The sequence below is a fragment of the Chrysochloris asiatica genome, unplaced genomic scaffold, assembly GCF_000296735.1.
Source record: "Chrysochloris asiatica unplaced genomic scaffold, ChrAsi1.0 scaffold00071, whole genome shotgun sequence".
In the NCBI taxonomy this organism is placed as follows: Eukaryota; Metazoa; Chordata; class Mammalia; order Afrosoricida; family Chrysochloridae; genus Chrysochloris; species Chrysochloris asiatica.
This window is the reverse complement of record NW_006408589.1, coordinates 7,497,993-7,519,514: the sequence shown is the minus strand read 5'-3', so window position 1 is coordinate 7,519,514 and position 21,522 is coordinate 7,497,993. Positions and strand designations below refer to the sequence as shown.

Genomic DNA, 21,522 nt, shown 5'->3' with positions numbered 1-21,522 from the left:
GCACTGTTTCTCTTTACTTATCTGCCCTTTTTATGGGAGGAAGGTTACTGTAGGATTAAGCACTGGGCTGGGAACACAAGGATGGTGGTTTGAGACCACCAACCACTCTGGGACAAAGATGACACTTCCTGCTTCCTGCAAAGATTCTCAGCCTTGGAAACCCTATAGGTGGTTGATAGGAGCAGAAACCAACTTGGCAGTACTTACGACAGCCCTTTTTATACTTGGTCAAATAAATGGCTTGTACATACCCTGCCCAATCGCCTCCAAATAGTTAGGCTCTCCACAGTTAACTAATCTATGTAGGAATATCTCATTTCATGAATATATTGATCTTTCTTAAGGATTAAATGAGGATTCGTGCTAATTTCCACCTCTTGGTAATAGTTAACAATTGTGATTATGCAAACATGTTTCCAGATCAGACCCACCAGACCTTATCTGCCTATGTTAACTAATCTAGAGTGTTTCCCTGAGCAGCATGTATTACTCATTTATTTCTTTGACTAGTCTCAATTGTCCAAGGAGTATACAATTTTTGGTGGCACTAATGAAATATACTAAGTTTTTACTAATGTATATTTTAGGTCCAAGGGAGAGTTTATGCAGTTAATCGGGAGTGAATTTTTGAAACGCCCCTTTCTGTTCTACCTTGAACTGATTGTAATGTTGGGACTTACTACACCCAATTCTGATTACTGTCCTCTGGTTTTGGGTGTGATCTAAAAAGACTCTGGAAGTATTTTATGAATCTTTGTATATCTGAAAATGATTTTGATGAAAAGTCAGTACTAGGTTCTAGGCTGTGAATCTCTTCAAAATGTGTATTTTTTCCTGCCTAAGTCTCCTAAATAGTTCTTTGTGTTATGAGCTGGTTTTCTGAGAACTTAATAATTAAGATTAATTATACTGCTTTGTCCTTGACATTTTGAAAATTTGATATTTCTTAGAATAATCTTGCTCTTGGCCCGGAGTAGATTGTAGGTCTGTAGCTACGTTCTGGGAGGTTTTCTTGGGAAAGTTTTAGTCACATTTACGGCCATCCTTTTTCAGGTCTTTGATTATTGGTTGTTTACTCCACTACATTTTGTTTTAAACAAAAGTGGAGAATTTTTGTTGCCTGTTTTGTGATCTCTAGGGACAAGTTCTTGTGTCCTTTAGGGATTCAAGTCTGAGCAAACTGGTCAGTCATGTTGTTTTGTCTTTAAATCACATGCATTGTTTATTCATTCCCCCCCCCCCCCACACACACACACTGTTTGTGCACCTCCATTCTGGTGACTAGAGGAGTTGTGGATTGGGTTTACAGTTGTACTTGTTTGGTGTCCACAAATACAGCGAAGTAGGTGTAGGTCATGTGTTGCTCATCAGTTTGAATCTACCACTCAATGGCACAGAACAGTAGGGTTTTCAAAGAGCAGCTGGTGGATTTGAACTGTGGACCTTGTGGATAGTAGTGCAGTACTTACCCTACAGCACCACATCAGTAACATTGGCATTTTTCACAGTGATGAGTTACAATACATTAAACTATGTAAAAATCTGAATTCATGATTCTTAAATTTGTTTTGATGTTCTATGGCATCAATGATAAGAGTCAGACCTTAAAGAAGAAGAAATCTGTATTTCTTTCAAAGTTAGGTACAAATGGAGGTAAGTGGGAATTCTGGTATGATAAAGCATACAGAGAAATGGTTTTCTTAAGGTCTAAGCCAAGGAGCTCTGGTAGCGTAGTGGTTACGAATCGGCCTGTGAACCGCAAGGTCAGCAGTTTGAAACTACCAGCTGTTCAGGGGAAAAAGATGAGACTTTCTGCTCCCGTGAAGATTTACAGCCTTGGAAACCCTGTACAGGTTTGAGTCTGAACCGACTCCACTGCACATCACCACCACCACCAAGGTCTAAGCCAGTAAAACACATTCTAGTCATCAGATTGGCTTAAGGGAAACGTACTTCATTAACAGATTCTTGTCAAATGAATTGCAACTCTCAATACTAACCAAACCAGTTTTTTGTTAGCTTTTCTTCCATTTTAAATCAAGGTTATACCTGGGTGAGTAGAAATTATTTGTTTTTTCCTTTTGGTCTTAGAAAACTTCAAAAATACTAAAGCAGTCTTGCTCTCCAAGATGGCTAATATTACTGTAGTCTGCACTGTATGTATACCAAAGGGGAATGAAGTTGTGGAGTCTTTTTTGAGTTTTCTGTCTTAAATTTAGCTGCAGACATAAAGGAATTCAAATATTGAACAATTCACATTATGTGTTACATAATTAGAGGTATAATTCTGTTGAAACTTAATTACCGTATCTACTCTAAGTACTATTACAAAGGGCCTTTAAAAAATTATCTTTTAAAAATTTCCTTTTGCTACAGACATAAATTAACCATCTCCCCCTCATGTGTATAAATAGTATTGAGGGAAGGAGTGAATCTTGATAGTATTTAAATTTGTTTGAATATGGGAAATTGCATTAAATGTACAAATTGGTTCATTAGGATTTGGGAGCATGTTATTGATAAAGTAGGTGATCTTTTACATTACTGTGCCACAACCCATTCAAAACTATTACTTTTAAGATACCTTTTGAACCTGGAAGTGAAAATCCTGGAGGCTACCTTAAAGCTAGATGTGAAGTGCCATCAAGTTGGTCCCTGTATAGGGTTTCCGAGGACTGGTTGGTGGGTTTGGACTCTGCTGACCTTGCAGTTCCAAATGAGCTTTGGGTCCAGTTCATTGCCCTGCAGCAGGTCTATAAATAAAAGCTCTGGTAGCTTAGTGTTAACTGTTGTGGTGCTGTGTGTTAATGCGGCTTTTAACTAGCCATACGTTTGGCTGTTTGGGAAACTATACAGGGTCACTGAGTCAGAACCAATTCACTTAAAGTCGGAGGAAGGAGTAAAGTAAAATACTTTGGGATCACTGAGTAAGTCTAGAGCTGGAAATTGAGTGCAGCAGTGTCTGCACATAGGTTCAGAGCTCAAGCCACCATATTCCTCCCTGGACAGAAAAATCCTCATTGGCCTTATTAAAGCCTTGTTTGTGTACCATTCTTATCAGCAGGAATAAGGTTTTTGAGTCAAACTGGATTTGGACCTTTAGTTTGTTTTTTTTTTTCCCCGTTAAAAGCTTTTACTGTGAATGATAAGTGTGTTTTGCACTCAACCTGTTGGATTTCGTTTCATTGCAATGGTTACAGTCCCCTCCATGCATCATCATCCAACAGTATTTGCTTCTATTCCTATTTGAATGCACACAAAAGCACTCAGGAATATGTAGTCATTTAAACAACCAAAGGGCACGTTCTGCAATCCTTCTTCCCTGCAGCACACGGCCTTTCTCTTTCCATGAGTCCAGAGTCCTCAGCTGCTTTATCCATGTCTTTATCTTTGTCTCCATCACTGGTGTCCTTGGATAGTCTTCAACATTCTGCTTGTGATCTCCCTTGATGATCCTGGGGCACTCTCTGTTCCTAGACTGTAAGATTAACTACTTCCAGACCCTATTTGGTCCAAAACGTTTACAGTTGCAATTAGTTACAACAATTACTGTTAAATCATAATGTTATTCAGTGGGGATTCTACACCCCCCACCTCCCCCCCCCAACTCTGAAACTAAACTTCCTCTTGAAAATTTGTAAGCCAGTCACTTCGTGCCTTTATTGTCCCCTGACTTTAAGGTAGCCAATGTCTAAGTTTCCCATCCCTATTAACCTAGTATACAGAGGGAATAGGTCTTTGATTCTTGATGTGAAGACTTTTGCCCTCTCAGTTGGTATTTTGAGCTACTACATTCATAAGTATTGGTCAAGTTCATCAAATTGTAGTAATTTATACTTGTTTTCTTTATCAAACTTATCTTTCTATAGTTGAGTTCTGATCATCAAGCCAGCAAAAAACTAGGGTCAAATGGGTACTATCTGCAAGTTTGGGTGTTCTTTTGTGTTTCCCCTCACTTCGTAAAATCAGCTGGACACTTCATTCAGCTCTAACCCTCCATGGCTATGTCCTTGTCTATGAGCTTAGGAGTTCCCAAGTCTCCTCACGTTTTGGACCAACCAGCCCTTCCTCTTTCATATCCAGGTAGAAGAGAGTATTATGGACCATGGTCAAACCCAGCCCTTATCTTCATTGCTGCCTTTCCCCCACTACCACTTACCAGATCAATGTGGTTGCCAGCAAGCTTACATGCCTGCTTGTGGTGGTGGTGGTGATGTGCCGTGGTGGTGGTGATGTGCCGTGGAGTTGGTTCCGACTCAGCGACCCTGTACAGGGTTTCCAAGGCTGAAAGCCTTATTCTCCCGTGGAACAGCAGGTAGTTTCAAACTGTGTTTCCTTGGAGAAGGGTTTTCCCTGAAGACACTTGATTGCATACCTTCATGGCTCCCTGGCATACAACTTGCTTGTTTTTGTAGTAGATTACTATTTTTGTTTTTGATTTTATCTGTTGGCCTTTCTTTCAAGAAGTTATCTTTTGTTCCTCTAGCCATTCCAGGCTGGTCTGTATTGGATCTTTAGTTTTAAAGTCCTAATTCCCTAATTGTGTATCCACACTATTGAATACTACATAACAGCAAAGAAGAATGACCAATGACAAATGAAACAATGGGTGAATCTCAAACATTGAAAAAGCAGACAAAAGAGCATGTACTATATGGTTCTATGTATGTATAACTAGGAAGACTAGTGCTAGTAAATGAATGGTTTGTGCCAATGGTGAGCTGAGAAGATGAGAACATTTTGGGGTGATAGTTCTTCATTGACCATTTGTCAACATGCATTAAAACATCATAGGTAAATAGTACCTTAAAGTTAAAAAGATGCCATTGATGGCTACCTATTGTTTTAAAATCCAAACTGAGTGTACGGCACCTTACAACAAAGATGGCTTACCTACAAGAAATTGCCTGCTTTTAGTCTATTGTCATTCCCTGGCTAATCCTGCTAACTTTCCAACTGTAGGTCACTTGGTAACTCTTTTGACTTCTTGTTTTTAGGTGCCATCAAGTTGGTACCGACTCATAGCTAGGCACAACGAAACACTGCCTGGTCCTGGGCCAACCTCAAAATTGTTGCCTCTTAAGTGCTGTCAAGTTTGTTCAGACTCATAACTACTTACTCTATAGGGTTTCTGAGGCTGTAAACCTTTCTGGAGCAGAAAGCCTCATATTTCTCCCATGGAGTGGCTGGTGGGTTTGAATTGGTTTTGTGGCTAGCAATCCTGTGCTTACTCCTATAGCACTACTAGTGCAATTTTGACTCCTGGTGTGGCACTGAAGGATCATCACCAGACTTGAGAACTACAAGGTTGGAGTTCAAACCCACTAGCTGCTCCTTAGTTGGGACTGACTCAATCAAGGCACTTAACAATGAGTCTTCTTACCTGTTTCCTTTTAAGTATTGATAACTGGAATTTATCTCTTACTTGCTTATTGTCCATCTTCCCTGGTAGAGGCTAAGTGCTTTAACACCAGGAATTTTATCTGTTTTGTTAACCCAGTGCCTAATACAATAATAGGTCTCAATGATAGAATGAGTTGAGAAGTGATTATCAGATGTTGTTGTTGTTGTCAGGTGCCATCGAGTTGTAATTGACTCATAGCGACCCCATGCACAGCAGAATGAAACAATGTCCGATCCTGGGCCAACCTCACTACTGCTGCCACACTTGACGCCATCAATGATGTCACCTGGCTGATCCATCTTGTTGGGGGTCTTCCTCTTTTTCTCTGACCCTCCACCTTACCCAGCATGACATCCTTCTCCAGCGACTGTTCTCTCCGGACAATGTGTCCAAAGTATGAGAGACGAAGCTTAGCCATCTTGGCCTCCAAGGAGCACTCTGGTTGCACTTCTTCCAAAATAGATCTATTGGTTCTTTTGGCAGTCTATGGCACTTTCAGTATTCTCCTCCAACACCACAACTCCAAGGTATCAGTTCTTCTACGATCTTCCTTATTCACTGTCCAGCTTTTGCATCCATATGAGGTTATTGAAAATACCATGGCTTGGGTCAGGCGCACCTTAGTCCTCAAGCTGACATCTCTGCTCTTCAATACTTTAAAAAGTTCCTGTGCAGCAGATTTGCCCAATGCAATACGTCGTCTGATCTCTTGACTGCTGCTTCCGCGAGTATTGATAGTTGATCCAAGAAGAATGAAGTCCTTGACAACCTCAATCTCTTCTCCATTGATAAGAATGCTGTTTATTGGTCCAGTGGTGAGGATTTTTGTTTTCTTTACATTGAGTTGTAATCCATACGTAAGGCTGTGCTCTTTGATCTTCATCAGTAAATATTTTAAGTCCTTTTCACTTTGAGCAAGCAAGGTTGTATCATCTGCATATCTCAGGTTGTTAATGTGTCTTCCTCCAATCCTGATGCCACATTTTCCTTCATAGAACCCAGCTTCTTGTATTATTTGCTCAGCATACATATTGAACAAGAATGGTGAAAGAACACAACCCTGTTGCACACCTTTCCCAATTTTAAAACATTCAGTGTTTCCATACTCTGTTCGAACAACTGCCTCTTGGCAGGTTAATTGCCATCGAGTCAGTTCAGACTCAGTGATCCTCCAGGGTCTGGTCCCTCCTGACACCATGACCAAAGCATGATAGATGAAGTCACTCCATCTTGGTTTCCAAGGAGCATTCTGGCTGTACTTCCAGGACCATGTGCACAGGTTTATTTCAAACAAAATGTGTTTTAAACATGTCTGCAATCTGGATGGCAGCAGACAACTCCTCTTAGTCATACGCTTGTCTTGGTCTCCTTGGAGTGCCTTCGAAAGAGAAGTTCCAGTGTAAACAGTAGCTTCTGAGGGGATCTGCTGGGTCAGTTCAAGGTAGAGAGGTCAGTCAGCTCAGAAGGTAAATGGTCATGCCTTTTGGGGATTCCCAAGGAATAATTCCTGATAGATTTTCTCAAATGACACAGGATCCTCACAGGGAGTCTTAAGAAAATGGAAAACTGCATTAGTGAGAAAAAGTCAAGGAGAAGTTGTGCCCAGAAATATTTTCCATCATGACAATAAATCTATCTGCTCCTTTTTTCAAGGGTAGTAAGTGCTGTCCTAGGAGAATTTCACTGGGAAACATTCCGCTATCAGCCCTCATCCTGTCCCTTAGACTTCTTTTTCTCCAGACCCAAAGAACATTTAAAAGGAACGTTAGAGGCCTTGAAGGATGCAAAAAGTGCTGTTTTGATGTGTCAATTAAAGCATGGCAGAATTCTTCAGGGAAGGATTGTTAGATGCTGCCCAGTTGGTTCCACCTTACAGGGAACCTCTGCATAACAACGTAACACCGCCTGGTCCTACACCATCTTACTGGGGGTCTTCCTTTTTTACTGACCTGCCGCTTTCCCAAGCATTATGTCTTCCAGGGACTGGTTCCTCCTGACAGCATGTTAAAAGAATGAGAGATGTAGTCTCCCCATCCTGGTTTCTAAGGAACATTCTGAATGTACTTCTAGGATGGATTTGTTCATTGTTCTGGTAGTTCATGCTGCTTTTAATATTCTCCCCCAACACCTTAAGTCAGGGAAAGGTTAGAAAGATAGAAACACAGTCCTCAGCAGTGTATAGATTTAGAGCGGGAGCATATGTTGAGAAATAATAGCTCCACATTTTGATCTTTTTGTTTAATTAAAGGTTGCTATGATTTTGTAGCAATGCTTTTTGATTAACCCTTGTATTAAGTGCTATAAAAACATGTCAATTTCTGATAGAAAAAGCACTATGATTCACAAGTTTGGTAAATAGGTACATGAAAACTAATGGGGTGAATTTGAGGAATACTGTGACAGGATGAATGGATTTGAAGTCCAGATACAAAGATTCTATCTAGATGTCTCTGCAACAGTAAATTGGGGATAATCCTGCCTCCATCCTTCATGAAACTGTGAAGATACAAATTACATGAAAATTGTTGTTATTAAGTGCTGTCGATGAGTCAGTTCCGACTCATAGTGACCCTGCATAGGGTTTCCAATGAGGTTGGTGAGTTTGAACCACTGACCTTGTGGTCCAAACCAAACCTGCAGTCCATTTCTTCTTCTACAGTGCCACACCAGGACTAACTGTAATTATTAGTTAACAATAGCTAAAATTTTTGGAACTTCATAATGTGCTAGGCTCTGAATGATCTCATTCAGTGCTTACAACTCAAGAGATGGTTCTAGCTGTGTTTTGCAGGTGAGGAAGCAGAGTCTCAGACTGTTGCATTCTGAAGTTTTTAAATGTTGGAGGCAATATTCAAATCCGGGCCACATGACTCTTGAGTTTATGCTTCTAAATTTCCTCTGAATTGTTCTTTCACTGGATATTTTTTGTCAGTCTGATTTATGTGATTGCTGGGATAACAAACACACTGAGCATGAAAAGAAATCACAAGCACTTTAGCTAGTTGGTAAATAGTTATATGGTGTGGTGCTGTAGTATCAACACGGGACTAAAACCATGAGGTTGGCAGTTCAAACCCATCAGCCACTCCTTGGAAACCCTATACAGGTCGCTATGAATCAGAACTGACTCAGTGGTTTTAACAACAACCACAATCATTCAGTGGTAGAAGTCTCATCTTTCATAGGGGAGACCCGGGTTCAAATTTTGGCCAATGGACCTCATGTGAAGCCACCAACTGTCGGTTAGTGGAGGCTTACTTGTTCCTATGTTGCTAAAAAATAGCCCTGGTGGCACAGTGGGCTAAGCATTGGGCTGCTAATGTAAAGGTTGATGGTTCAAACCTGCCATTTGCTCTGAGGAAGAAACATGAAGCTGTCTTCCCATAAAGTCTCAGAAACCTCTGGGAGCAGTTCTGTTCTGTTCTATTGGGTCACTGAGTCGGAATTGACTTGGTTTCAGTGAGTTCTAGCGAGTATATGATGCTGAATACGGTTTAGCAAAGCTTACAGATAAAGACTAGGAAGAAAGGCCTGGTGATCTGCTTCTGAAAATTAGCCAGTGGCAGCCCTCTAGATCCAATTCACAATTGATCATGGGGATGGCAAGGAATTGGGCAGCATTTCTTTTTGTTGTGCATGGTCGCCAGTTGGGCCAACTCGACAACCACTAACAACAATAAGTAGTTACATGTTAACTCCATGAAAAAGTAATAGAAGATAGCAACAGGAATTTTAAAAAACCTGTAAGTGAAGCATCCAGTGGATATGAAGTGAGGGGAGATGCATAGGAACACCCAAATTTGCAGATAGTACCCATTTGACCTAGCCTCGATGGCTTGGTAATCAGAACTCGACTAGAAGAAGATCAAAAAAAATTTTTTTTTTTTTAATAAAGGGTAAATTTCTACAATTTGGTGAACTTGACCTATATTCATGGAGGCTGTTGTTGTTAGGTGCCATCGAGTCAGCACCGACTCATAGTGACCTTATTATGTACAGCAGAATGAAACAATGTCCGGTCCTGGGCCAACCTCACTACTATATTCATGGAGGTAGTAGCTTAAAATACCACAGAGAGGAAAGGAGTCTTCACATCAAGTATTAATGCTATCCCCTCTATATACAGGGTAGATAGGGACGGGCAACTTAAATATTGGCTACCTAAAATGGTGTGATAAAGGCTCGAAGTGACTGGCTTACAAGGTTTCAAGAGGGAGTTTAGTTTAAGAGCCTGTGGGGGAAGATGGAGTCCCCACTGAATAGTTTTCATCTTGTCTAGATGGGTCTGGTAAAAAGAGACCGGGATAAGATTCTTAGGATTCAATAATGAGTAATTGGTATAATGATTAATTGCAACTGTCACAATTGTAAAGGTAGAAGTTTTATAACAAAAACGGGGGAGTAGTTAATCTTACGGAGTCCTGGTGTGGTGCTGTGGGTTAATGCACCAGACTGCAAAGCCGTTTGAACTGCAAGGTTGGTGGTTCAAGCTCACCAGCTGCTTCTTGGAAACCCTATACAGGGCCACTATGGGTTGGAATTGACTAGACGGCACTTCACAACAAGTTAATCCAAGAAACAGGACTCTTGGAACATCAAAGGAGAAGATCACAAGCGGAATGTGAGGCCTTGTCCAGAGAATCAGCGAATCAGCAATGGCAGAGATGGGAACATGGAGAGAGGGAGCAGCTGAGGACTCTAGATTCATGGGAAGAGAGGGACTGAGAGTTGGTGGCCAGGAGGCAGACTTGCAGAATGTGCCCTTTGGTGGTGTAAATTATTATATATGCCTGAGTGTTTAAAAAAAAAAAAGCTAAAATGAATAGAGGGAAATACTGTTAACTGATGGTACATGAAGGGGCTTGTAATCATTGTAATGAAACAAAGTATATGATTTGTTGAATGTGAAACTGATGATCTGCCCTGTATACTTTCATTCAATTCACAATAAAAACTTTAAAAACAAAACCAAAAAACCCTGTAAGTTAGTATGATTTTTTAGTAGGATCTTCTTAAGTGCTGTCAGATCAGTTCAGACTCATAGAACCCTATATAGGGTTTCCAAGGAGCAGCTGGTGAGTTTGAACCACCAACTTTGCAGTTTGAATCGCCAACCTTGCCGTTGAAACGGACATTTTGGTGCGGTGCTTATCCAACTTAAATCGTTTTTCCATTTATCATGATGTTATTTATTGGTCCAGAGATGAGGATTTTTGTTTTCTTTACATTGAGATGCAACTCGTACTAAAGGCCTCTGCCTTTAGTCTTTGATCTGTAAGTCCTGTTTGCTTTTAGCAAGCAAGCTTATATCATCTGCATATTGAAGGTTGTTAATGAGTCTTCCTCCAATCCTGATGCTACATTCTTCTTCATATAATCCAGTTTCTTGGATTTTTTTTGCTCAGCATAGAGATTGAATAAGTATGGTGAAAGAATGAACATATCCTCGACACACACCTTTCCTAATTTTAAACCATTCATTGTCCCCTTGTTCTGTCCAAACTACTGTCTCTTGGTCTTGTAAACTGAAATTGGAGTCCACTAAAGATACCCACCATTTGGAGAGAGAAAGCTGATTATTTGAGCTTAAAATAGCTTGCCTGATACCAGAACAATTGTTGATATTTCACACTCTAGAAACTAGTGTGGCTGGATAACACCTGCCTCTTGTGAAATAGAAATATCAACTACAACCACTGAAAAAGGAGACTTTCAACCAAATAATCTGAATTCCTGGGTTCTATTTTTTGAGCTTGTTCTCCAGTTTCTTTCCCACTATAGCTTTGCTTTCCTTTGCACTAAATCAAGGCAGGGTCCGGCCTTGTGAGACAATACTACCTACAATGTGGGAAGGACAAGAATTGTGTCTCTTGAAGGGCCAGAGGCAGTGGGAAGGAATGTTGATAGTAGTCCAGGTCAAAGGAATCGAGGAGCTTAGTTTGCTAACAGAAGCAACTCTTAGCCCTGTTCGTGGGAGGGGGCCCACAAGAGGGCCTAAAGTGGTCGCTGACCAGAGTCCTGCTGGCTCCTCAGAGGCATGTAATCTGCCAGGTTGGGGTTGCAGTGATGTCAGGAAACCGCTAGGTGGCAGCCGTGCGTTTCCAAAGCTGGCTCTTCAAACCGAGAGCCCCGATTGGGATCCCTGGAACCGAACCGAGAGTCCCTAGGGAGAAGAGACTCCCCGGCCATCCCTCCGCCCTTCAGCGGCTGATACGGATAGAGAGGAAGGGACTCACTTGGAGTGGTCAGCCAGCCAGGAGGGTGGTTGGGAAATGCAACGATTCTGCGTGGACCCACTGGACCGGTGAAAGCACCCCTCTTCAGTGGAGCCGCCTCGAGGCTGGGCCTGACCCGCGTCCTCCCCGTTACCCACTCCGGAGCTAGTAGGTGTGAGAGAATGTGAGTAGTGAGTGTGGGCAAAGGAGATCGCTCGGCACCTAACTGGGACCTGCAGCCTGCCGAATTCAGGCAGCGTTTGCACCGCGGTGCGGGTCACTGCGCCCAGGCGCAGCGCTCCGACGGCTTCTATTGCTCACCAGCTCCAGCCTCGCCTCGCGGGCTCTGCCCTTTGGAGCTGCCGGTCCCGTCGCCGAGACTCTGAGCGCCTCCCTTCCATCCCGGAGCCGCCAGAAGAAGTAGGAGGAGGCAGTGGAGAGGCTGCGGCAGGCAGACAAGCAGGCAGGGCCGCCTTTGATGTGGGCGCGGCGCACCCAGGCGAGCTGAGCGCCCGTCCGGCCGCGCCCCGAGGGGGGAGCCCCCGGGCCCCGCATCCTCATTGTGCCGGCTCGGGCCCGGGCCCGCCCCCGGCCCCCCGCCCCCTCGCCGCCCGCGCGTAGAAAACGCCCCGGCCGCCGCCAGTGGTGGGAGGCGGCGATGCGCACGGCCGGAGAGACGCGGAGGAGGAGACATGAGCCGGCGGGCGCCCAGACGGAGCGGCCGTGAAGCGTTGGTGCTGCAGTCGCGCGCCCCAGCCCCGGAGCACTGACCCCTGGCCCCGCGCAGCCCCGCGCACAGGCCAGAGAGCGCGCCCCAGCTGCCGGCCCTGCGGCTCATGCCGCTCTCAGAGTGAGCTGGGCAGCTAGCACCCCGCGGACGCCCGGACAGACGTCTGGTCGGTACTGAGCAAGCGTCCCTGCACCGGCCTGTGTCCCCTGCACATCGGCGGCCGCTCCGCAGACCCCGCGCCAGCCCGGAGAGCGCAGCGCTCGCTCGGGAGGAGCCGCGCGGGGCGCTGATGCCGCAGGGCGCGCGGCGGAGCGCCCCGGAGCAGCAGAGTCTGCAGCAGCAGCCGGCTAGGAGGGAGCAGCAGCAGCGGCGGCGGCGGCGGCGACGGAGGCGGAGGCGCCCGGTCCCGGCCGCGCGGAGCGGACATGTGCAGGCTGGGCTAGGAGCCGCCGCCTCCCCTCCGCCCAGCGATGTATTCAGCGCCCTCCGCCTGCACTTGCCTGTAAGCGCCCGCGTGCGGGCTGCCCGCCTTGCCTGACTTTCCGACTGCGTGTGTGTCTGTCCGCGCATCCCCTTTCCCACCTCAGATCCTACTAACCGCCTCTCCATCTCTCTCCGCAGGTGTTTACACTTCCTGCTGCTGTGCTTCCAGGTACAGGTACGTGGGTTCCTGACTCTAACCTCCTCCCACCCCTGCCACGCGGTAGAGGCCGACCCCCTCTCTTGGGCCGCGCCCCCTCCCTGTGCCCCACCCTCCTGGGCGCGGAGCCCAGTGCACCTGTTCCCAGGGCTCAGGAGGGCGGCTCCGCGTGAGCCTTGCGCCGGGTGGGGACCGGTCAAGGCCAAGGGGCTCTGCTGGGGGGGGGCGAAGGCCAGCGCGGGCTGTCGCCGTTCCTTCCAGCCTCGCCTGAGAGGTGATTCCCTAGAGCAGACAGGTTCAGCGGTAGCAATATGCCCGACTCCAAGTCCCCTGCCCGCAGTCGGCGAGAAGTTGGGACCTAGGGTTTTTCTGTGCCAACCATCCCTTAAAATCGCCGCTTGATCGTCCAAACAAAAAAGCTCTTTTCAGCGGAGTGGTTTTGAGTCCAGAGAGAAAGCTTCAGTTGTAAATTACTCTGTGGTTTCAAAGGCGTTTGCAGCATTTCGGGAGAGAGAGGGGGAAAGAGGTAGACGCAGGATGAGGGGCAACGAAGGGCTAGAGGGGCAGAGCCCAGCGGCCGGACCAAGAGATGTCTCTGGCCGGCCGCGTTGCGCACACCCTCTCCCAAGGTGGTGCAACCCTCCGCTGGATCCCCACCTTGCTCCCTACTCGCTCGCTAGCTCGGTCGCTCGCTCTCCGTGAATCAGAAGAGGGCTTGGCGTTCAGCCTGGAAAGCACTTGCTAAAATCTGATCTGTTACTTCAGCAGCTTTCAGACTCGGGAAGGTCTTGGCACGCAGACAGTTGGAACGCTCTAGCTTCCAAAGCCCTGGAAATGAAGGAAAAAGGAGGGGAGGGGGAGGGAGAAAGAAGAGAGAGCCGACTTCAGCCACGATTAGAACCAGACCAAGGCTGCCTCAGCATGGGGGGGGGGCGGTGGGGGGCGGGCAAAGGAAATAGGAAGCGCCAGCTGCCCAGACCCCCACCCACCTAGAGCTGTAAGGGAGGGGCTCTTCGAGGAGCTGGACTCGGGCCAAAAGAGGATTATCTGCCCCTTCCCCCTCTTGGTAGAAGGCAGGTGTCGGCACCAGGTTAGGATTGGGAATGCTTAAACCTTTGCCTTGTGGATTCTGGGGATGCCTGGAGAGAACCTGAAAGGTGGAAAGATGGTGGTTCTTCCAGTTCCGGAGCCCCCCAGGAGTTCTGTGTGTGTTGAGGCTTAGCAGACTCTGGTGGTGGTGGTGGCTCTGGGTCTCTCCATTCCCACTTCTGTAAGAGAATGAACATTGGGCTGAGGGCAGCCAGGGTGGCTGGGCTATGGGTGGACGGATGGATGGATGGACAGACTGATGGGTTCTTTCCTCTGGTCAGGCTGACTGGAGTCCCCAGTGGCTCCTTGAATCAATACAACTGGAGTCAGTAACTTAAGACTGGCTGTTTGCCAAAGCAGATGTGACCCTGTGTGGTGACAGGGGTGGGGGTGGTGAGTGGCTGGTGTCAGAGAGAGAGACCAGTGCCAGGCATGGCTTGCCTGGTCTGCAGCCAAGTCTCCCAGCAGAGGTCAGGTCCCGCGGTCACTTGTGTGACCTGGGAGAGAGCTGTTTTCCAGAGTGGTAATAAACCTGGGACTGGGGGACAGAGGTGTGGAGGTGGGAGGTAAGGTGTGTGTATGGGATAGAGGGGAGGCAGGTGGACCTTGCTACCTGCTGCTCTTTGCTTTTCTTGAAGTGGGGCCCAGGAAGGGTTGCTGTGAGATCTTTGTGTTCTCCTGGGGAGTATGGAGTACAAGGGAGGAGGGAGGCCAAGGCTCTTCATCCCACCTCCACCTCCAGGGAAGAGTACCTCTTGGAAGAGCTGGGTAGTCCACTCGGATTGGGCCAGAAGGCCAGGCAGGTGAGGGTACAGCGGCCTCTTCTCCTGCTCCCTAAGTATCCCCCTTCCTTGCCCTTTTCCTTTCTTTGCCCCTTTGTTCCCTCCAGCTTTCCCCCATCTTAACTCATGATGCTTTAAACTCATACTCCATCTTAGTGTATCTAAGGATAAGATTATTGTGTGTGTGTTTCCCTCAAACACTGCATGCAAAGTAGTTCTTAACTGTGCTGATGTATGGAAGAGGGCCCTCAGTTCCTCCCCTAATTTCCCAAACACTCCTAAATGATAAAGAAACCTACTCTGGAGAGTTCCAGGAAAGGTTGGCAAGCTCATGTCCCCATTTGAGCCAGGGACAAAGGTGGGTGGGCATTTGTAGTGTACAGCTGAGAGATGGAAGCTGAAGTCTGAAGGCTCCTCGCTGCTAAGGTCTCATTGGGCAGATGCCAGGAAGCCACTACTTCAGGGGCAGGGGTACTTTAAGGGGATGGTAATGAGGGGAGCCTTTCTGCATAGGGAGGGGGGAAGGAGGGTTCAGGACTTGGCAACCCAGTCAACCTGGATCTGAACCTCAGCTCCATCTTTCTTACCTGTGGACTCCTGGGAGTCTGAGCTTCATCATTTGTGAAATAGGTAACTATGAGGCTGAAGTGATTGATAAATATGGTAGAAAAGGGAAAAATTTTGCAGATTCTCATCAGCCCAGAAATGGATACACCTTTGCCTTTCCAACCTCACGTTTTGGGGGACTGGTCCAACGTTAGCAATGGGGTTTCTGGGCCCGCCCCCTATCAGCCAGCAAGCTTAGAATGCCCCTCCCCGCCGCTTCCACCCCCAGCTACATTTCTGTGACCACATTCAATGCCAGACTCTGCCTTGCCCCTCCTCCCTTGGGGTGAGCCCCACCCTCACCCGTCGGCCACCCCAGGAAACGGGAAGCTGGGAATTTAATAAAATCCCTTCTCCACATGACTCGGGACACCGTGGATAACTCAAATCGGAAGAATTTTAAAAATTTCCGCGGGGAGCAGGCGGCGTGACCAGTAAATTGTTTTTCTGCACTTGGCTGAGCGCTGACAATGACGCCGGGCTGGGCCTTTCACGAAGCCCCACTGGCACCTGCCTGACATTGTTCCTGCCGCCAGGCTCGACTAGGTCCTGGCCTTCCCCAGACAGGGAAGGCGGAGGTAGGCCGAAGCTGGGGCCTTCCGCCCACCCCTTGTCGCTCCCAAAGCCCCACTTCCTCTCTTTCTCATTTGGTGATGTGTTCAAGTTTGTAAGTTTCCTTCCACGCTTCCTTCAGTCTCCTCAGTAAGGTGCAATCCTTTCTCTAAGTGACTAAGATGGGGAATCCAAAGGCGGTGTCTTTTGGGACTTGGGAAGGATGGGAAGCGCTTATTGGATGTTGGTGCTTGTTCCTGTAGCCTTTTCCTTACTGTCCCCCACCCACCACCCTATGGGCATCATTCACAATGAAAATGGATGATGGTAATTCTTTGACTGATCTGGTTGCCAGCTCTTTCTGTCTTAGTCTGGAAGTTCTGCTGAAACCTATTTTCAGCATCATGGCAACATTCCAGTCTCCACTGACAGATGAGTGGTGGCTGCACCTTAGGGCCATTAGCTAGAATTCTAACCAGGGCCTTCTTCTGCGTGGAAGGCAAGAATTCTGTCCCTGAATCACCCGTTTCTGATCTGATTGGAAAACAGGTTTTAATTTCTTAAAGCAACAACATCACACATTTACTCATTCATCCCACAAATAACTTGCTGAGGGAGCAAGACCTAGTAGCAGCCAGTCTAAAGAGTGAGAGTGCCAAGTAAACAGGAGTGTGGTGGAACCTCACCTTTCTCCTCCTGATGCTGTGAATTGTAGTGTGGCTACACCGTGACTTGGGAGAGGTGACTTGCTGAAGGTAACAGAGAAAGTGCTGCTTATAAGAATTTCAGAGTAGGGGTTGGTATACATCAGGAATCTTGTTCTAGTCTTCCATTCCACAAAGGAAGTTGAAGTGGGAGGCTTGAAAGACAAGGAAGCTTCAAAAAATCTGTGGCAAAATGGAATGAAAAGAGAATGGAATTTCTCCATGAACTTTTTGAAGTCTCCTCATAGTACTGTTTCATCGGAATTGGACAGAAGCAGAAAGTGGAGAAAGGACTTGCTCAAGGACTCTGGATTCAAGATTTTGGATTCTTTCTACTGATGTTGCTGTAGGATAAGCACTGGACTATAAAGTTGGTTTGAACTGCAAGGTTGGCGGTTGAAATCCACCGCTAAGCCTCAGAAACCCTAAAACAGGATTGCTATGAGTTGGAAGTGGCTCAACAGCACTAAACAACAACAACTACTGCACTAAGCCCACTTTTTCCTGAAAGATTAGAATGGGTGGAAGACTCCCTGGTGACTCTGTGGAATAAGTATTGGGATGATAACCATAAGACCAGCAGTTCAAACCCACCAGCCACTCTGCAGGAGAAAGATAAGGCTGTCTGCGCCCATATTTATTCTTGAGCAGTTCTATTCTGTCTTGTATGTTCACTATAAATCAGAGTCAGCTAGGTAGCAGTGGGCTATATTGAGTGGAAAAACTAAGGCTCAGGGCAGACAGTGAAACATCCTTTCTGGATTCTTCTGGTGGCCATAGGGGGAAATCAGAGCCCAGGTAGGGGGGTCTCTGGGGTTGAAAGCAGCTGACTGGAGCCTTTTGGATCTGATTGTTCTGGAGTGTGCTAATATGAAAGGGTCTCTGAGCTGGAGGTGGGTGTTTTGGGGGGCGGGGCTGGGACTTAGGGATTTAGTCCCCTCCCCCAACTTTTCTCTTAGTGTGGAGGGGGCATTCTGCCAGCATTCCTGTAATCCTGGAGTGTCACTGGCTCTGAGATAAGCAAGTGGATTTTTAAAATTTCTGGTGGTTGCTACGGCTAATATCAACCTGATTAGGGCACATGTCACCAGGACAAGCTTTGCCTCCACCCTGTCCTAGGCCACTCTGATGGCACCTTGGGCCCCCAGAGAGAGACTAAGGGGACTGGGGAGGAGATTGCCTTCTGGTTCTAGGAAAATTGTGGATGTGGAAGGTCAGGCTGGCATCAGCATGATACTTGCAGTAGTCACCAGGGACTGAGGACTCCCTCAACGTCATAGGCATTTTCAGACATCATGTTGGCTAAACCTCACCACCAGCCAGGAACTCAGTATTATTTCCCTCATTTCTACAGATGAAGAAGGGAGCATGGTGGCTCTGTTAGATAAGTACTGGACTGTGAACCAAAAGGTCAGTGGTTCGAGCCCACCAGTCTCTCTGTGGGAGAAAGAAGAGGCTTTCTGCTCCCGTGAAGATTTAAAAGTCTCGGAAGCCCTATACAGGGTTGCTGAGTCGGAACTGACACGACAGCGCTTAATAACAATAGATGAAGAAAGTAAAGCTCAGAGATAACCTGTCGTTGTCTACACAGAAAGAGGGAAGCAGGGCTGGGATTTAACTCTGCAGCTGCCCAGCTCTAGGACTCTGGCTTGTTAAGAGGTAGAAGGAGAGCACTGGAGTCAGACAAACTGAATTCAGATGGTCCTTTTTCTATCTTTAGCTATGTGCATGCTGTCTGTGGGCCCAAGCTTCTGCAAGCATTATTGTTGTTGTTAAGTGCCGGTTCCGACTCATAGCAACCCTGTATAGGGTTTCCAAGGAGCAGCTAGTGAGCTTGAAGCACCGACCTTGCAGTTCAAACAGCTTTACATCTGACTCATTAGCCCACAGTGCCACACCAGGGCTCCATAGCAACCCTATATAGTGTCTTAGGCTTTAAATCTTCCAGGGAGCTGAAATTCTCACCTTTCTCCTGTGGAGTCGCTGTCAGGCTCAAACTGCAGACCAGGACCAGATCTGCAAGTGTAAGATGGAGTAAAAACAGTCCCTAATCAGCTGTTCCGCGGGAGAAAGATAAGGCTTTCTGCTCCCGTAAAGATTTACAGCCTCGGAAACCCTGTGCAGGGTCAGTATGAGTCAGAACCGACTCCATGGTACTTATCAACAACAACAACTTCCTATGAGTAGTGAGCACATGGAAGGACAAAGCCCAGTGTCAGGAACAAAGTCGATTCTGACTCATGGTGACCCCTTGTGACAGACTAGAACTGCCTCATAGGGTTTTCTTGACTGTAATCTGATATGGCACAGTAGATAAGAACTGGACTGCTAATCACAAGGTTAGCGGTTCAAATCCATCAGCCACTCGGCAGAAACCCTATACAAGGTTGCTATGTGTCAGAACTGACTTGATGGCACTTAACAACATCAGTCTTCACAGAAGCAGATCTCCAGGTCTTTCTCTCTCAGAGATGCTGGGTGAAATCTGACCACCAGCCTTCGGTTAACAGCCAAGTGCTTAATGCCACCAGGGCTCCTTTGAGTGTTAACTGGAGGACAGCTATTGTTATTTAGTCCACATCTTAAGGGTGGAGTCCTGGGGCCTTGGGTATGGAAGTCCTTTGTGGGCCGCTTCTGTCTATAGCCCCATCTTCTCCTTTGCCCTGCATCCTAGCCTCAGCCTCACTACTCTGGTGACAGCTAAACCTCCAGGCTCTTTGCCCAGCTGCTCGGTGAATTCTTGTCTGTGCTGTACCTTGCACTGGGAGGTGTTCCTTGACCCCAGCGCCTTCTCAGGGATAGTGAAGTACCCTTCCAGGGCACTGCCATGTCTTTGGTCATCTGTGAAGTGGGTTTGACTTGTTTCCTTTCTGAGGGCAAGGGCTGATGGGATGAATCTGTTTGCCGCATGTTTTTATTGGGCTAGTCTAGCCCCTGTGAAGAGCACTAAGGGGAGAGGGGGTCCTGCCAGAGGCCTGATCAGTGTGGCCTAGCTGGGGAGACCCATCTGTGTTTGTCTGGCTTGCTGTCAGCACCGTGGACCTGAAGATGGAGACTTGTTCTGGAACATCAACTGGTAAGTGGATCCCTTGTGTTTTCCTCAGGCTTATTGGTTGGGCTGAGAGACGCTTGAATTTAGTTTGCTTAGACATATGGGTGACAGAAGAACTCCAGTTGTTGTCCAGTCAGTTCTGACTCATGGTGACCCTGTGTGTATCCTGCACTTCATGTTTTCAGTGGCTGATGCTTCGGAAGTAGATAATTAGACCTTGCTTTCAAGGCACCTCTAGATGGACTTAAACCTATAACCTACTGGTTACATTTACACCACCCAGGAACTCCCATAAGGACTCCAAGGCCCTGCCAAATCCAGTGCCATTGAGTCACTTCTAACCCATATCGATCCTATGTAGGGTTTCTGAGACTATAAATCTTTATGGGAGCAGACAGCCTCATCTTTCTCACCTTAGACTTTGACGCTCAATGCTTACTTAGCCCACCATGCCACCAGGGTTCCTTCCATAAGGACCCAGGCCCCATTAAAATTCTGCAGTGCTAAGGATGGGACCAAGGATAAGCCCCCTGTGGGCACAGAGCAGAAAGGTTCCCGGGACCCCTGAGTTCTGGTCCTGGCTTTGTCATTGATTCATTGTGGGCTTTCCTCTGTGCCTTGGTTGACCCACGTGGGTGTCTGTGGTCCTTGAATACATATGGTCTTTGATGGAGGAGAGACCTAGGTTTGAGAGATAGCTGTGCTGCCTATCAGATATTGAGTCAATTCCTTAACCTTCAATCCTCTATACCTTGGGTTTTCCCATCTGTAAAATGAAGTCATGAGACGTACCTACCTCTTAAAAGTTATTGTGTGGACAAAGTGGGATAATGTCACAGTGCTTGATACACAGTGATTGCTCAATAGTGTGGTTAAGTGTGTGTTCGGTGTGTAACATAGTGCAGCGTCTGGAGGAAGCCAGGAAGGAGGTGTTTCTTGGGTCATGTGAGAGACCAGGTTTTGGATTTAAGTCTGGGTTCAATCCCGATTCACCACTCATCAGCTGTGTGGCTTTGGGCAAGGTGCTTAACCTCTCTGAGCCTCAGTTTCTTCATCATGTATGAAATAGGGATCATAATACCACACTCCAGGTCTGTTGAGAGGAGGGGCAGAAGCCATGGACCAAATATAAAGCTGTGGTTGTTGTTGTTGTTAAGTGCCGTGGAGTCGGTTCCAACTCATAGCGACCCTGCACAGGGTTTGCGAGGCTGTAAATCTTTACGGGTGCAGAACGCCTCATCTTTCTCCCGCGGAACCGCTGGTAGTTTCGAACTGCTGACCTTGCGGTTCACAGCCCAATTCGTAACCACTACGCTACCAAAGCTGTGGTTAGTTGCCATCAAATTGGTTCTAACTCATGGTAACCTTACATATAATAGGATGAACAGTGCCTGCTTCTGGATCATCTCTGGAATGCTTGGTATGTATAATGTGGTTGTTGTTTTTGAGAGTAATATTTTCTTATGTTTTGGTGAAGACGTACACAGAAGTTTAGGTTCCCATTCAAAAATTTCTATACGAAACATTCTGACATTAGTTACATGCTTTACAATGGGTGACCATTCTCATTATTTCTGCTTTGGTTATTGCAATGTTTGAGTCTACTGTTTCAACTCTTGTGTAGACTCTTTCAGCCTAGCCCGGGGGGTGGGAGTGGGGGATTGGTCTTGTCTTCAGCACTATGTGAGACAATGTTCTATCGTGATCCATAGGGTTTCCACTGCCTAATTTTTGGATGTAGATTGCAG

General features: G+C 46.6%; 1 protein-coding gene across 1 annotated transcript in view; it reads left to right on the top strand.

Annotated features, from left to right (window-relative positions):
- The first annotated feature begins 12,275 nt into the window (after nt 1–12,275).
- The window catches only part of FGF18 (fibroblast growth factor 18), a 39,924-nt gene continuing 30,677 nt past the window's right edge, over nt 12,276–21,522 (top strand). Inside the window, exons 1-2 of the mRNA XM_006864814.1 lie at nt 12,276–12,851; nt 12,971–13,007. Coding sequence (XP_006864876.1) covers nt 12,820–12,851; nt 12,971–13,007 — 69 coding nt within the window. The 5' untranslated portion in view covers nt 12,276–12,819. The remainder of the gene's footprint in view (nt 12,852–12,970; nt 13,008–21,522) is intronic.